This window comes from Tenrec ecaudatus, chromosome 1, assembly GCF_050624435.1.
Source record: "Tenrec ecaudatus isolate mTenEca1 chromosome 1, mTenEca1.hap1, whole genome shotgun sequence".
Taxonomy (NCBI): domain Eukaryota; kingdom Metazoa; phylum Chordata; class Mammalia; order Afrosoricida; family Tenrecidae; genus Tenrec; species Tenrec ecaudatus.
In genome coordinates, this window is record NC_134530.1 from 42,488,886 (window position 1) to 42,501,597 (window position 12,712).

Sequence of the window (12,712 nt, forward strand, 5' to 3'; positions counted from 1 at the left end):
GATAAGTGACTGCTGGGGCTTACCTAGCAGTGAGGCCAGCAGGGACGGGAGAGGGAGAGTCCCATCGCCAGGCTGTCACCCGCTCCCAGCCCCCGGGATCTCAGCCATATGGCAGGAGCTGCTGCAGTGCACCTAGAACGCCCTGCTCCCAGGGAAGAAGGAACAGAGTCCACCCTATAACTGGACGGCCCGCTGCCCCAACTCTGGGACCTCGGCCAGCTGCCCACTCCTCTGAAGTCACGTGGGTGAGCGGAAGCACCTCTGAGGGGCGGGGAGGGAGGCTGTGCCACAGGGCCAGTGCCTACCTGACGGCAGCCAGGTGGCAGTCATAGTGCACGATGTTGAAGTGGGACACGGTGCTGTAGCCCTGCTGTTTCCGGGGCTTATTCTCCAGCTCCTCCAAGGCCACCCGTTTCGTGAAGGTATAGATGCCCAGGACCTTCGCGGGCTACCAGACAACAACACAAGGAGGAGACGTGAGGGGAGTCCACAGCCGGCCCTGGGAGGGGCTGAAGCAGAAGCGAAGGCAGCTGTGTTTCTCACTTCCCCTGCAAGTCGAGTCCACCGGGGCATGTGTCCAGGAGAGCAGGTTCTGGTCAAACCTTAGGCCAGTGGCTAAGTGTTTGGCTGGGCACTGCCCCGGGGAAATGAGGCATGTGGAGAACAGCCCAAAAGTGGACATTATGGAGAGACAGATATATATATATATATATATATATATAGAGAGAGAGAGAGAGAGAGAGAGAGAGAGAGAGAGAGAACGAGAACCTGATGGGGAAGAAGAGTGCCTTGCTAGTCACTGGCTTTTCAAAAGCTGGCAGGCAGCTCCAGGGAGGACCGGCAAGGCCTGTGGGCACTTGGGCTTGGGGGACGAGCACTAGGTTTAAGCTGGGAGGAAGTGGCCACCTGCTGGCCATGAACTGGCTTTTTGGTCCCTCAGCGGGGGCTTATTACAGGTTTGCAGACAAGACCACCGGTTTCCATAAAGCTCTAAGGAGAGACCTGGCATGCAGAAGACAAGGCTGTTGACAAGGGAGAGGAGGGAGGAGCTGGGCAGTAGTACCTGGAACTTGTAGCCCTCCCTGCAGATGCAGCACGTGAGGCCCGGCTCCTCGATCAGCTCCTCCATCTGCTTTAGCAGTGCAGTCTTGGTCACCACCTGGCCCTTTTCATTCGTCTGCAGGAGGAACCCAGCAGGCATACAAGTGGGGCTTTCTGGCACCCCACCCCCACCGCCACCCCTCACTTGGGTCAGGTCAGGTAGAGGCTTGACCTTCTCCACCACACTAAAGGGACTGCTGCCTGGAAAGGCTTAGGGCCAGGCAAAGGAGGCTCCTGTCCCACACCAGGCTCTCCTGCCTCCTCACCTCTCAGTCTCAGGCACGTCATCACCTCGTCTTCAAGAGGGACAAGATCAAACAGTGCAAGTGCCTGGCACACAGTAAACCTCTATACACTGTGTGAACTTATTAGGTCAATTAACCCAGGATCTTATCTGAACCACAGATACTGTGAACGGAGACCGTGGAGAACCAGTTCCCATATCCGCTGCTGACCAAAAGACTGGCGGGGCCCAGGCCACCTGAAGCACCTCAGAAGAAAGGCCTGGCAATCGACTTCTGCAAACCCTGTGGAGCACGTTCTGCTCTGACACACACACCGGGTCACCCTGGGCGGGGACCAACTGGACAGCAAGTGCAGGGATTGTTGGGGAAGATCAAGAAAGTGAGGCCCAAGGCTAGCAGAGCCCATCCCTTCCTCCTCCTCTGCGCAGACTTCCCAGCACCAGATGACTGGCTATCTCTCCTCCAGAGCACGGACAAGGAGCAGGGACTTGGGAGGCAGCCTTACTGTCATGCCCAGCGTGCCCAGAGCCTTCTGCCGCATGGCCATGGCCATGCGCTTCTTCTCCGCCCGTGTCTCCCTGCGGGCTGCGTCGATCTTCTTATTGACATCAGGATGCTCCCGGAGTGCCTCCAGCAGGTTCTCGGCCAGGGTCCCAATGCCCTCGTCACTGGACACCTGCTCCAGTTTATGCAGGTTTGTGATGGAATCTGTCCCAATCAGAACCTGCCAACAAAAGACCGGGGGATGCATGTCTCCCACTGACAGATGTGCACTCTTCGCTGGTACGTAAAGCTTAGAAAACTCAACCAACTGTGCACCATCTCGGTCAGACCCTTGGCTTCTACACTGGGACAGAGACAGAAAAATGGAAGCGGGGTTGGCTCTGTCAGACCGTTTGGACCCAGTGCTGTACTCCGTAGCTTCGGAATCCCCTCTCAACTGGGGATCATGCCAGGGCCACTGAGATGAGGAACAGTTAAGCCCCCACAGCACATCCCGCCGAATGACTGTGCATGGGGGCCTGGCGGCAACAGCACTAAGGAAGCCCGAGCAGCTGTACTGAGAGCAGGCCCTTTGCAGAGCAGCCCCAGACATTGCTAACGCCTGTCCCGAGTCTACCCAGAGCACAGGGTTCTCTCGTGTAATGAGGGCACAGGGACAACTGCTACCGGGGAGAGGAGAGAAAACATAGTTCTTCCCAAAGAGAGCAGCAAGGGGGCCCTTGCACTTGAGGAGTTGGCAGGCACTGTGTTTCTCAAAGGGGAGGAACATCAGCATGGGGATGGGGGTGGTGTTGGAGAAAACTCCCAGTGAGCTCACTGAGAAATGGAGCCAGAGCCTCTCCACCTCCACACCCTCCGTCAGAAAGTCACAGAAGACAGAGCTGACAATTGGCTGAAAAGGAACGTGCCAAGCTGCCACGGGAAAGCTCGCCTGGCAACTGGGATCACTCCCGAGCTCATAAATCCATTCTCCTCGCTGCTTCCACGTCAAATCCGTGCCTTAGCAGAACTACATGTTCCCTCACGTCTCATGCTCCTCAATGCTGACTGAACCCGGGTTCCAGCACCACAGAGGCACACAAAGGCTGGACAATAAACAGAGTGTACGCCACCTCGAGCAACAGGATGGAACAGCCCGGCCCTCAGCTGACCGAGACAGATCAGAGGCAAGTCCCTCTGAGGAGGAAACCCTATGACTTTCAGAAAGTTCTGGGAGAGATGGAATTAGAAGACAATGAGTTTTCCTAGAAACTTTTTGAAGCCCCCTTGTGGATGAGGGCAAGTCCCATCTCGAGTTGAATCCAGGTCACTGCGCCCATCCTGCCAGTGGGAGCCGAGGAGAGCGGCTGCTGGCGCCTCACCTGGGTGGCAGGGTGCTGGATGGCCAGCCCCCGAAGAAGCCGCAAGATGAATGGCAGGGCTGGGCGAGACAGAAACTTCTTCCAGATGTCAGCATCCAAGCTGGAAAGCAAAGGCCAGGCTGTTTAGCGGGCCAGGGTCCAGAGGCTGCTAGCAATCCCTTTCCCAGGTTCCGCCACAAGGATTTAAATATGAAGCTGGCTCCCACTCCACCCCTCGAGGACCTAAGGAATCACGAAGAACCATCCAGATGAGAAGTTGAAGATATGCATTCTACGTAGACAGCCCAAAGCCATCCTTTCCCATCATTCCAGATGGCGCCGTGGCAGCTGAAGGGTCTCCCTGACAGCTTCTCGAGGAACGGCAACAGGATGGTCTGTGGAGGGCCAAGGGGACGGGAAGCAGGAGAGGAGGGGGCTCCTTACTTCTTGGCACTGGGGATGTGCTTTTTCATGTAGTCCAGTGCATTCTGGGTGATTCCCTTCTGCAGAATCAGGTCCTTGAGCTGATGCCCATTGCTGTTGTTCTTGATGCCCGCTGCTATCTTACAGAAGCAGTCGAGGAAGACTTTATCATCGCCGCTGTGGTCTTCATCGTACCTAGGAGGGCAGAGGGTGTTGAAAGGAGAGGACCAGGCCATCTTCCAGCTAATGGCCTATCAGACTGAGCCTCACACCTGACATACGACATTTTGGCACTTCTGGCCCCTGCCACCATCCCACCTTCCCCACAGCCCCTACCCCTCACAATGCCCCCTGCATTTTCATGCTTCTGCATAACACTTCCCTCCATCTTTCCAGAGCCTATTCTCTGGTCAAATCTCAGCTGGACAATTGCTACATTGACACGATACATTGTAATGATTTAACTCTGAGCAGATGGAGCCCCTGTCCGACTAGAACTGGAACATAACAGGTCTTTAGGTTCAGTTCACTCAAAACTGCACAGAAATTCAAGGGATGCGTCCTTGCTCTGTGGAAGTAGCTGAGGGTTTTGTGGAGACTCGGAGCAACATACTTGTCGAAGTTACAGTATGGCTTGAACCGCTCCACCAGGATCTGCATTTTCTCCAGCTCTCCGAAGGACAAGTATGGGATGATGCGCAGCAGGCCCTGGAGCACGCTGGGGTTGGAGCGAACGAAGGTGCTGTTGATCTGGTCTAGGAGCATCACGAGCTGATCTTTGTCCCCCGTCAGGAGCAGGTTGCTCTGTAACAGAAAGAGAAGGGGGGCAGGGAGTCAACTGTAGCCAACTTTGGACCCTCAAAGTCATCAATTTCCATCAGAGCCACTAAAAGTAGACCAAGAACCACCTCGGTGTTTCACTGAAAACAATTAATGGCGTGAATTTCTAAGTTCTTTGATGGCACTGCTAATACCTTCAAGGAACCAAAAGGCAGTCATATAACCCTCCTCTAGGAGAACAGAAGCTACCCAATAGTCCCTGACCAAGAGCATTAGCTCCCTCTAAAAACAGGGGAGGGGAGGGAGGCAGAGGAAATTAAGTGGAAAGAAACAGAACTGGGGGGCTGGAGACCTGGGTTCGGACCAGGTTCAGCCAGTCACCAACTACGTAACACTGGGCAGCTAACTTCACCTCCTGCTTTGCTTTCCCCGAGTCCAAAGATTTCCGGCTTCAGTGGTATCGACGGTTGAGCCTTGCCGTCGACTATGAACAAGCAAGCTTGAGGCTGGCACTGGGACCCTGTGGGCTCTCACAAAGGGCCCACAGACGATGGCTGGGTCCCTACTCACCTTGTCCTCACTCAAGGGCTCGGCGTTGGACTCGTCCAGGATGATCTCCATGATGCTAAGCACCTGCTCAGCCACTGCTGCACCACCGCTATCCTTGCTTTCTTGCTCAGCCACCAGGGCCTGTGGCAGGAGGGGCCGTCACTGGGATACAATCATAGGCCCCACCGCCCACAGAACCTGCTGGCCTCCATTCCCAGGGATTCTCGGGGTGTGTGTGTACATACTTTTCCACTGGCATGCAGCCTGGGAAGTTTAAGGAACATCTTTCCTTAGTAAAGGGACAGGGAAGTCCAGGAGTGTCACAGAAACAGCCAAGCAGAAGGGACTGCCTGAGCAATCTCAGCCTCTATGCCAGACAGCACAAGTAGAGGAAGGTCTCTCCCCACCCCAGGGCTCCCAAAGGTCAGTCTTGATCACTTGCCACCCCCCACTCCTTACCAAGTTGAGCGTGCCCAGCATGACGTTTAGAGTGTTCATCTCCAGCTTGACCAGCTGCTGCCGGTTGACTTTCACCTTCACGCAGTAACTGAATAGCTTCAGCAGCACCTGACAAGAGAATCCGCGAAACCATGTGAGAGTGCAGGGAGAGAGCAGGAGACAAGTAGGAAGCAGTGGCTGAGCAGGGTCGGGGCAACCAGTAGGTGCTCCTCCTGAAATAAGGCAATCAGGAGGGAGAGGGAGCTTTCAGGGGCCTTGGTGAGATGGCGAGGATGTCACAATAGGCTGGCTTTTTCAACAGCAAAGGCCACTCTGAGGGCTGGGTGTACCTCTAACATCTCTAAACAGCGGTGACAGAGGTGCAGATGGGGCTCTCCTGTGTTGGGGAACCACAGGACTACCTCAGGCTGAAGTAAGCACACAGCCTGTGAGAGAGACTGTGGTAAGTTCCTGGTGGCTCCCAACCCCAGTGCACACCCTGTCCACCAAGTCAGTCATGAAGGCATGGGCACAAGATCGCCGGCTCGCCTGGCCCTCAGAGCGACATGATGGCTTCTATCTGTGATGCCTTGGCAGTCCTCCCACCCGCCCTAACTCCAAAGGCAATGCTTGGGGGCCGGTCCCAACACGCCTCGCTACATGAGTGTGACATGCGTTGACTAAGAGGAAACTGGAAGGAAAAGATGGATGTTAAGTGTAGCTGTGTGGAGAAAATCATTGCTTCCACGGCATCTCACTAGAGAGAGGTCAGAGACGGTGTTCACGGCACCTTTTGCTCTATTTCTTTGGGGAGGGGTGTGGGGGAGCTAGGAGTGGGGCTGTGCCTGAGATGCAGAAGGTGGGAGAAGCTTCTGGGTTCTTCACAAGCCAGCTCGGGCCCCTGACATACACCATGCTGCCTTCTAAGGTGAAATGGCACAACAACCACAGCATCTGCCTGCCGGGGATAGGGGTGTTTCCTCGCTGCTCCCCACTCACTGTTAGAAGGTGGCGTCCCTGCTTGAAGTCCTTGATCCCTGCCAGTCTATTAAGCATGCACTCCAGGCCCCCACACTGGGCCATGACGCCGGCCATCTTATAGACTTCTTCCTCGTCTTCTTCTTCATCTGGAAAGCAGACAGAAAGGGGGAGGAAGGTGGAGAAGGAACTACCATGGCCAGCTCTCCTGCAGGATGACAGCACTTTCCCTGTCCCACAGGGTCCACAAAGGACCTCGACCAACGGGTTAAGTGTGGTACCAAACTTGACTATATCACTCTAAACAGGAGCTTTTTCAGTTCAAGGCAATTAAAATGAAATTACTTACTCAAAAAAATGTGCAAATATAATTATTCCTACCACCAATGGCAGGAAATAAAAAACCCAACAACCGAAGGTAAAACTTAAATCTATACAAAAGACCGCTGCTATGGCATTTGTTTCCCCTTAAAGAACAGCTGGTTCCAACCTCCAAGGCGTCTGGGCTGTGACAGGGATGCTTGCCCTTTTCTATCGGTTGGAGAAGCACGCGTATTTGCTCAGACTACCTTCACGCCCCAGGACATGAGCCGACGCCAGCCCCCAGCCCCACGGAGCAGTGCTGCCTGCGAGAAGGGCCATACCTGTGGTGGAGTCGAGCGACTCAATGAACTCTTCCGTGGCATCACCCAGCAGCCCCCGCATACGATAGACAATCCTCATGGGCTCTCCCTGCGCAGAGCAAGTTGAAGAAAGGTACTTGTATGTAAAACAAAAGCCCCTGCTGTGGGGTCAGTTCTGACAGAGGAAAGCAGCCCTGTGAGGACCCGGAGGCTGTTCAAATCTTTAGCGACGTGGAGAGCCACCTCTCTCCCTTCATGGCGGAGAAGTCACACCACTGACCTGGTGCCCAGTGACCTAGCAGGGAGTGCTTAACCGCAGTGCCACCAGGGGCCTTCACTTACATATGGGTCCGTTCTCACCCCCTGCTCTGTTTAACACCTCAGCAATATGGAAAACCTCTATTTTTCCTAAAAAGTCTTAACCAGAACGTTTTCCAGCTCAAATTTACTACAATTTACTTAGGGGAAAGGAAGTCAATTGTAACTGATGTCCACCATAGGCCAGCCTTATATCTCATTTATGCACTACCCTCTTCTGAATCACGACAGTAGCGACTATCTACCGAGGGTTGTACTCGGCCAGGTCCTCCACCAACTAAGCACTCCCAACCACCCTTCTGTAGACCAGGTGAAGTGGCACGTTCAAGGTTAGACAACGATAGGTCCAGCTCTGATTCTAAGTCTGCGCCTCCCACAGGAGCACACCTCTCTGAGACCAATACCCAAAGGGTCAGGACCAGTGAGGTCCTTCAGTTAGAGCCAGAGAAGTGGGTTCGAGTGCTACATCTAAAATGTAGAGCTAACTAGTGGGCCACCAGTCTAATTTCATCAATTCTATAGATGTGCCTGAGAGTAAGGATCGAAAAGCTCCTGGTGCTAAACTGGTCCACTCGCTGGCAGGGGTTCGATGACTTGAGTCATTTAACAATTCCGCCTGCCCTCACCCCCGTAGCAAGAAGCAATGTGATGGAACAGGAGAGAGAGAGAAAAAACCAGAGGGAAAAAGAAGGCAACTGAGGCAAGGAAAGAAGGACGGGACGACTAAGAAAGGCGGGAGCGGGGAGATGATGCAGGAAGTGAGTGAGCTTTCATAGGGGAAAGGGCAGAAAGGACCTGGACACTCCATTTCTGCCATCCTTCCTTCCCTCTCCTCATAGCACCTGCTTGTCCGAGTCTCAGTGCCTCAACTCATAAAACTGAAACTCAACTTCCTGACACGGCTGCGGGGAATGTCTATGAAAAGGTGTCTCAGGGACCTGGCCAGCACAACCTGTGCTGCCCAGCTAGACAGACGCAGCCCCCTCCACCCCCTCCACCCCCCTGCCAGGAGCTCTTTGTCTTCACCAGCTGATGCCTCAGAAAGAGATGACCAATTTCCGCCCCCCCACCCTACCCCCCATGGCACCAGCAGGACAAGGAAAGTCCCCTGCATGCTGATGCAAGCGGGCAGGTGAGGGTTAGCGGGCACTTGTGCTCAGACAGCTGTGCACAGTCACACCTCCAAGCAAGAAAACAAGCACATACCTCATTGGTGGTACACCAGACCTTCTTGTAAACCTCAGCCACAGGAAGGTCCAAACTAATGATCTTATTGTTCACTAGAAGCTGAACAGAGAAGTGCATGAGGCTGTTAGTCCACGGATGTCATTGTAAAAACAAGTGTTTCAAGAACAAGTACTTGGCAACGGTGAACATTTTTAGGTCATGAAATCTCCCAACGGACCCTCTCTCTCTAGATAAATGTGCACGTGTATACAACACACAGAATTGTGCATCCAATTTCAGGGCTTCCAAACACCCTCAACCACAGAATCCCATGCTAAGGACGTTCTCTTACTTTGAGTCTAGGCTCAAGAAAAGGCTATCCACCCTACATTTCACCGTGACTATGAAACTAGACGGCTTCAGACACAGGGCCAGAGACCTGCACAATGACTGAAGTGCCAGCATTTAGAAGCCAGATCAATTTGGAATCCCTGGGCAGCCTCCACCAGAAGGAACAATTTAAAACCCCACCACCACTATATCCAAGAGTCCCTAGCCATTTGCTTACTCATATCAGGTATTGGGGCAGTCCTTTCTAGGTAACTGACCTAAGCCCCGGGGGAAGGAGGATATGAGAATCCTTGGCTCCTATTTACAGACAAGGAAACTGGAAGCATGCTACCCTGCCCATGGGGTTTACCAGCTACTCAGAGGAGGCAGCAGGATTCCCTTCCCAGACCTTGCCCTTAATCCCAGGGCAGAACAGTATCTGCCTGTTACCTCCATTCCACTGTCATCTTCCAGGAGCGCCACCAAGTCACAGTCCTGGCAAATCTTGTTCTTTATGTCCCTCATCAGCGGCCCAATGCCTGGCTCATTGCTACTGTACGGGTTCCCGGGCATCCTGCCCTGTAAGAAGTCTTCTTGTTGGGGATCCTTCTCCAGGGTCACAAAGAACTCAGTGACTTCATTTTCCTCCTAAAGGACAGAGCAATGGATAGACCTGGGGAATGGGGTGGAGGAAGGGCAGGGGGGGGGGTTAGGGTTAAGGCATGCTGCCTGGCCCTATGGACAATGAGGGGAGCACACCAAACTCCTCAACCACTTACACACTAGAAGACACAGAGGCTGGGAAGCTCAGAGTGGAGGCAATTCGAGCCAAGTCCAAATATTATTCAAGTATTCCCACTAAAATTCAATGGGAACTAAGGACGACTAATAAGGCGTGACATATGAGAGCTCATTTCCTGAAATAATGGGCTCACCTCCTCTTCCTTGTCTTAAGCAATGCCAACCAACCTGGAGCCAGGACTCTGTCACTGGGGACTTGGAAGCCCAGGGGGTCCGTTCTAGTCTTGTTGCTCACGAACAGTGCATACCATGCTTCTTCCTCGCTCAGGCCAAGAAAGCACCCCCACCCCCCCGCCCCAGCCCCATGCATGCACAAGGCGAGTGTGTGAGGCATGTCTCTGAGCCACACCACACGCACTGCCAGGGGGCCAACTCCGACTCCCAGCAACCCTGCCAAGGGTAGGTCGAACTGTCCCGGGAGGTTCTCAAGGCTGCTTCTTTCAATCTGTTGGATTGCTAAGCATTGGGATCTGGGGTAGTGAAATCTTTTTTAAAAGGCTGATCTTGACTTTGGACTGAAGAAAAGCAAACCAGGGAAAGTCATTGGATTTTGCATTATTAAGAGCAAGAAATTGATTATGAGGTCACTGTTGTTTTCTGTTGGTGGATCTTTCATGAGCCACGAAAGCGCCTCATGGCCATGTGCCTCTTGACACCCCACAAGCCAGGCTACTTACGGGGTAAATGATGCTGCACAGTCTCTCAAAGATGAAGACGGGAGTCCGATAGTCATCCAGATTGTAACGCTTGGCTGTCTCAAGGCACACGGCCATGAAGGCCTTGGTTTCCGACTCTGTACCTGCCAAAGGTCAAAATGGCCAAGTCAGGGAAGAAAGAGCTTCACACACAGGATGACACTGGACGGACCACTGGTAACTGGACTTTGATGTTGATTGGTTTTGTGTTCATGATTCAACACGCTGTGCCATGTTTTGTTTTGTACGTGTCTTATTTCCTTCCTGGATGACCATCGCAGCTAGGACAACGCAGCCAAGTTAGCATCTCCTTACCAAAAGACAAGCAGCAACTCTAACTGCAGTCCATTCAAATTAAAAAAAAAAAAAATCCGATTTCACTGAAGGCTAGGCCAGAGCACGTACAGCACAGGTACAGATAGGAGCTCAGGAACATAAATGGGAGTAGTGATACCAGGAGGGTAGGAGAAAGGTGGGGAGAGAGGGTGGGAAGAGGAACCGAGGGGGAAGGGAGACAGCAGTTGGTGTAAAATATGAAAATAATAATAACATGATTTATCGAGGGGTCACGTGGGTGGAAGGGTAAAAAGAGAAGCTGATCGCAAAGGCTCAAATAGTAAATGTTTAGAAAATAATGATGGCAACATGTATAAATAAGCTTGACGCAATTGATGTATGAACTATTATAAGAGCTGTTAGAGCCCCCAATAAAATAATCTTTACAACAAATTACTCCTATTTAAAAAGAAAATAACAAAAACCAATCGTCCTCTCTACGCTAAATAGCCTCAGATGACGGCCCCAGAGCAGTCAGGCATGATGAAGGGACAGGACTTCCATCTCTGGGAAGAAGGGAGACTTCACCCTCAAAGCAACTACACAAAGTGAAAAGGTATCTGTGTGTGAGCTGGCGCACTAGCAAAGAATCAAAGGCAAAAAAAAAAAAAATCAAGAACTCAAGGAGATCAACGAAACACTAAAGGCAGTTTTTGTCTAAACCTTTGATTTCCACACCCGGCAGGATCTGGCAGCAGCCCAATGGTCCACAGTCTGCCCAGATGAGGAGTCCGACAGGAAAACCTCCCCCCGGAACAGAGATGTGATATCCCTAAAGAGTCACGTCCTTGGCTGACAGAAAGCAGCTCTCTCCTCGGTGCCGCCACCCCTGCTCTGACTCTGGGAATGCTACCTGTGGTCATGTCCTCCAGCATCTCCAGCAGCATATCCTGTGTCTCATCGATCAGCTTGGTCCTCTGAACCACCAGCTTTCGCAAGCACAGGTATCCGTTCAGCACAGTACCCACCAGACGACTTTTGAAGTGCCTTTTGATGGATTCCACCTCAACGAAGGAGGAGAGAAGGCCTGTGGAGATGGGGAAACGTTGCTACAAGAGCCCTCGATGGTAATGGAAGGAAGGAAGGTCCTGAAGAATCTAGCTTTGAGCTTCACACAGAACAGGTGCTCATTACACTGAACCAGTCCCTCGTGAATACCAAAAACCAACACCCAGTGCACTGCCACCGGCTTGATTCAGTCTCATAGCAACCCTACAGAACAGCTCCATCGTTGCTGAGGCTGTAAATCTTTAAGGGAGCAGACTGCCTCATCCTTTTCCTGTGAAGAGGCCAGTGAGTTTGAGCCACCAAACTTGTGCTGAGCAGCCCACGCCCTAACCCATGGCCTCTAACCTGAAGAAGAGCTCAAAACTGTAAGCCCATTCCCCTACAGGCGAGAACAGTGAAGAGCGCTCTCTCTAGCATAGCCAATGAAAGAGGAAGCAGAATCAGCCCTCCAAAAAACAAACTCACTGCCATCGAGTGGATTCCGACTCCTAGCGACCCGCTGGGACAGAGTAGAACTGCCTCCGTGGGTTTCCAAGACTCTAAATCTCTACAGATTCTCATCTTCCTCCTGTGGCGCACCCAGTGGTTTCAAACTGCTGATCCTGCATCTAGCAGCCCAACCTGTAACCCACTCCACCACCAGGGCTCTAGCACCCAAGAAACTAAGGGTCAGTCCCCAAACCAACCAAAGACGCCTAAAGAAAAGGTGAGACTCTTTACCTACCTGTGAGGCTCTTGAGGGCATAGCCCTGCTGCAGATCAGTGCTCAAGGTGGCTTCCTCCAGGGCCAGCAAACGGGCTATTTCCTAGACAGGATGATAAGCAGTCAGTGAGCACGCACTGCCAGTGGTGGCTGGCACCTCCACCACTGCCCCAATCAAACACCAGACAGACATCTTTTTACTAATGGCTCCCTCAGCCGGAACCCTTGGAGAACTCCTCTCCGAGGATCCAGTGATTTTTAAGGGCCGTTCAAAACCTAGGGACAAGCTCCATAACTCCCAATAGACGGCAACGGCCGTTGGAGAAATACAATAAAGTCATAATGTTTTCAACCAGTATTTCTTTTCAGCAAA

The 12,712-nt window shown here is 52.6% G+C and overlaps 1 protein-coding gene across 6 annotated transcripts in view; it reads right to left on the reverse strand.

The window, feature by feature from the left end:
• Positions 1–12,712, reverse strand: part of UBR4 (ubiquitin protein ligase E3 component n-recognin 4) — a 125,564-nt gene that overhangs the window by 10,703 nt on the left and 102,149 nt on the right. For all 6 annotated transcript variants that reach the window (XM_075551336.1, XM_075551314.1, XM_075551322.1 and 3 more), the window contains 15 exons: positions 12,361–12,442; positions 11,482–11,655; positions 10,275–10,396; positions 9,247–9,444; positions 8,506–8,586; positions 7,003–7,090; positions 6,380–6,507; positions 5,402–5,509; positions 4,964–5,083; positions 4,227–4,417; positions 3,635–3,808; positions 3,212–3,311; positions 1,852–2,070; positions 1,064–1,177; positions 306–448 (listed from right to left, as the gene is read on the reverse strand). In XM_075551336.1, the coding sequence (XP_075407451.1) occupies positions 306–448; positions 1,064–1,177; positions 1,852–2,070; positions 3,212–3,311; positions 3,635–3,808; positions 4,227–4,417; positions 4,964–5,083; positions 5,402–5,509; positions 6,380–6,507; positions 7,003–7,090; positions 8,506–8,586; positions 9,247–9,444; positions 10,275–10,396; positions 11,482–11,655; positions 12,361–12,442 (2,042 nt within the window). The remainder of the gene's footprint in view (positions 1–305; positions 449–1,063; positions 1,178–1,851; positions 2,071–3,211; positions 3,312–3,634; positions 3,809–4,226; positions 4,418–4,963; positions 5,084–5,401; positions 5,510–6,379; positions 6,508–7,002; positions 7,091–8,505; positions 8,587–9,246; positions 9,445–10,274; positions 10,397–11,481; positions 11,656–12,360; positions 12,443–12,712) is intronic.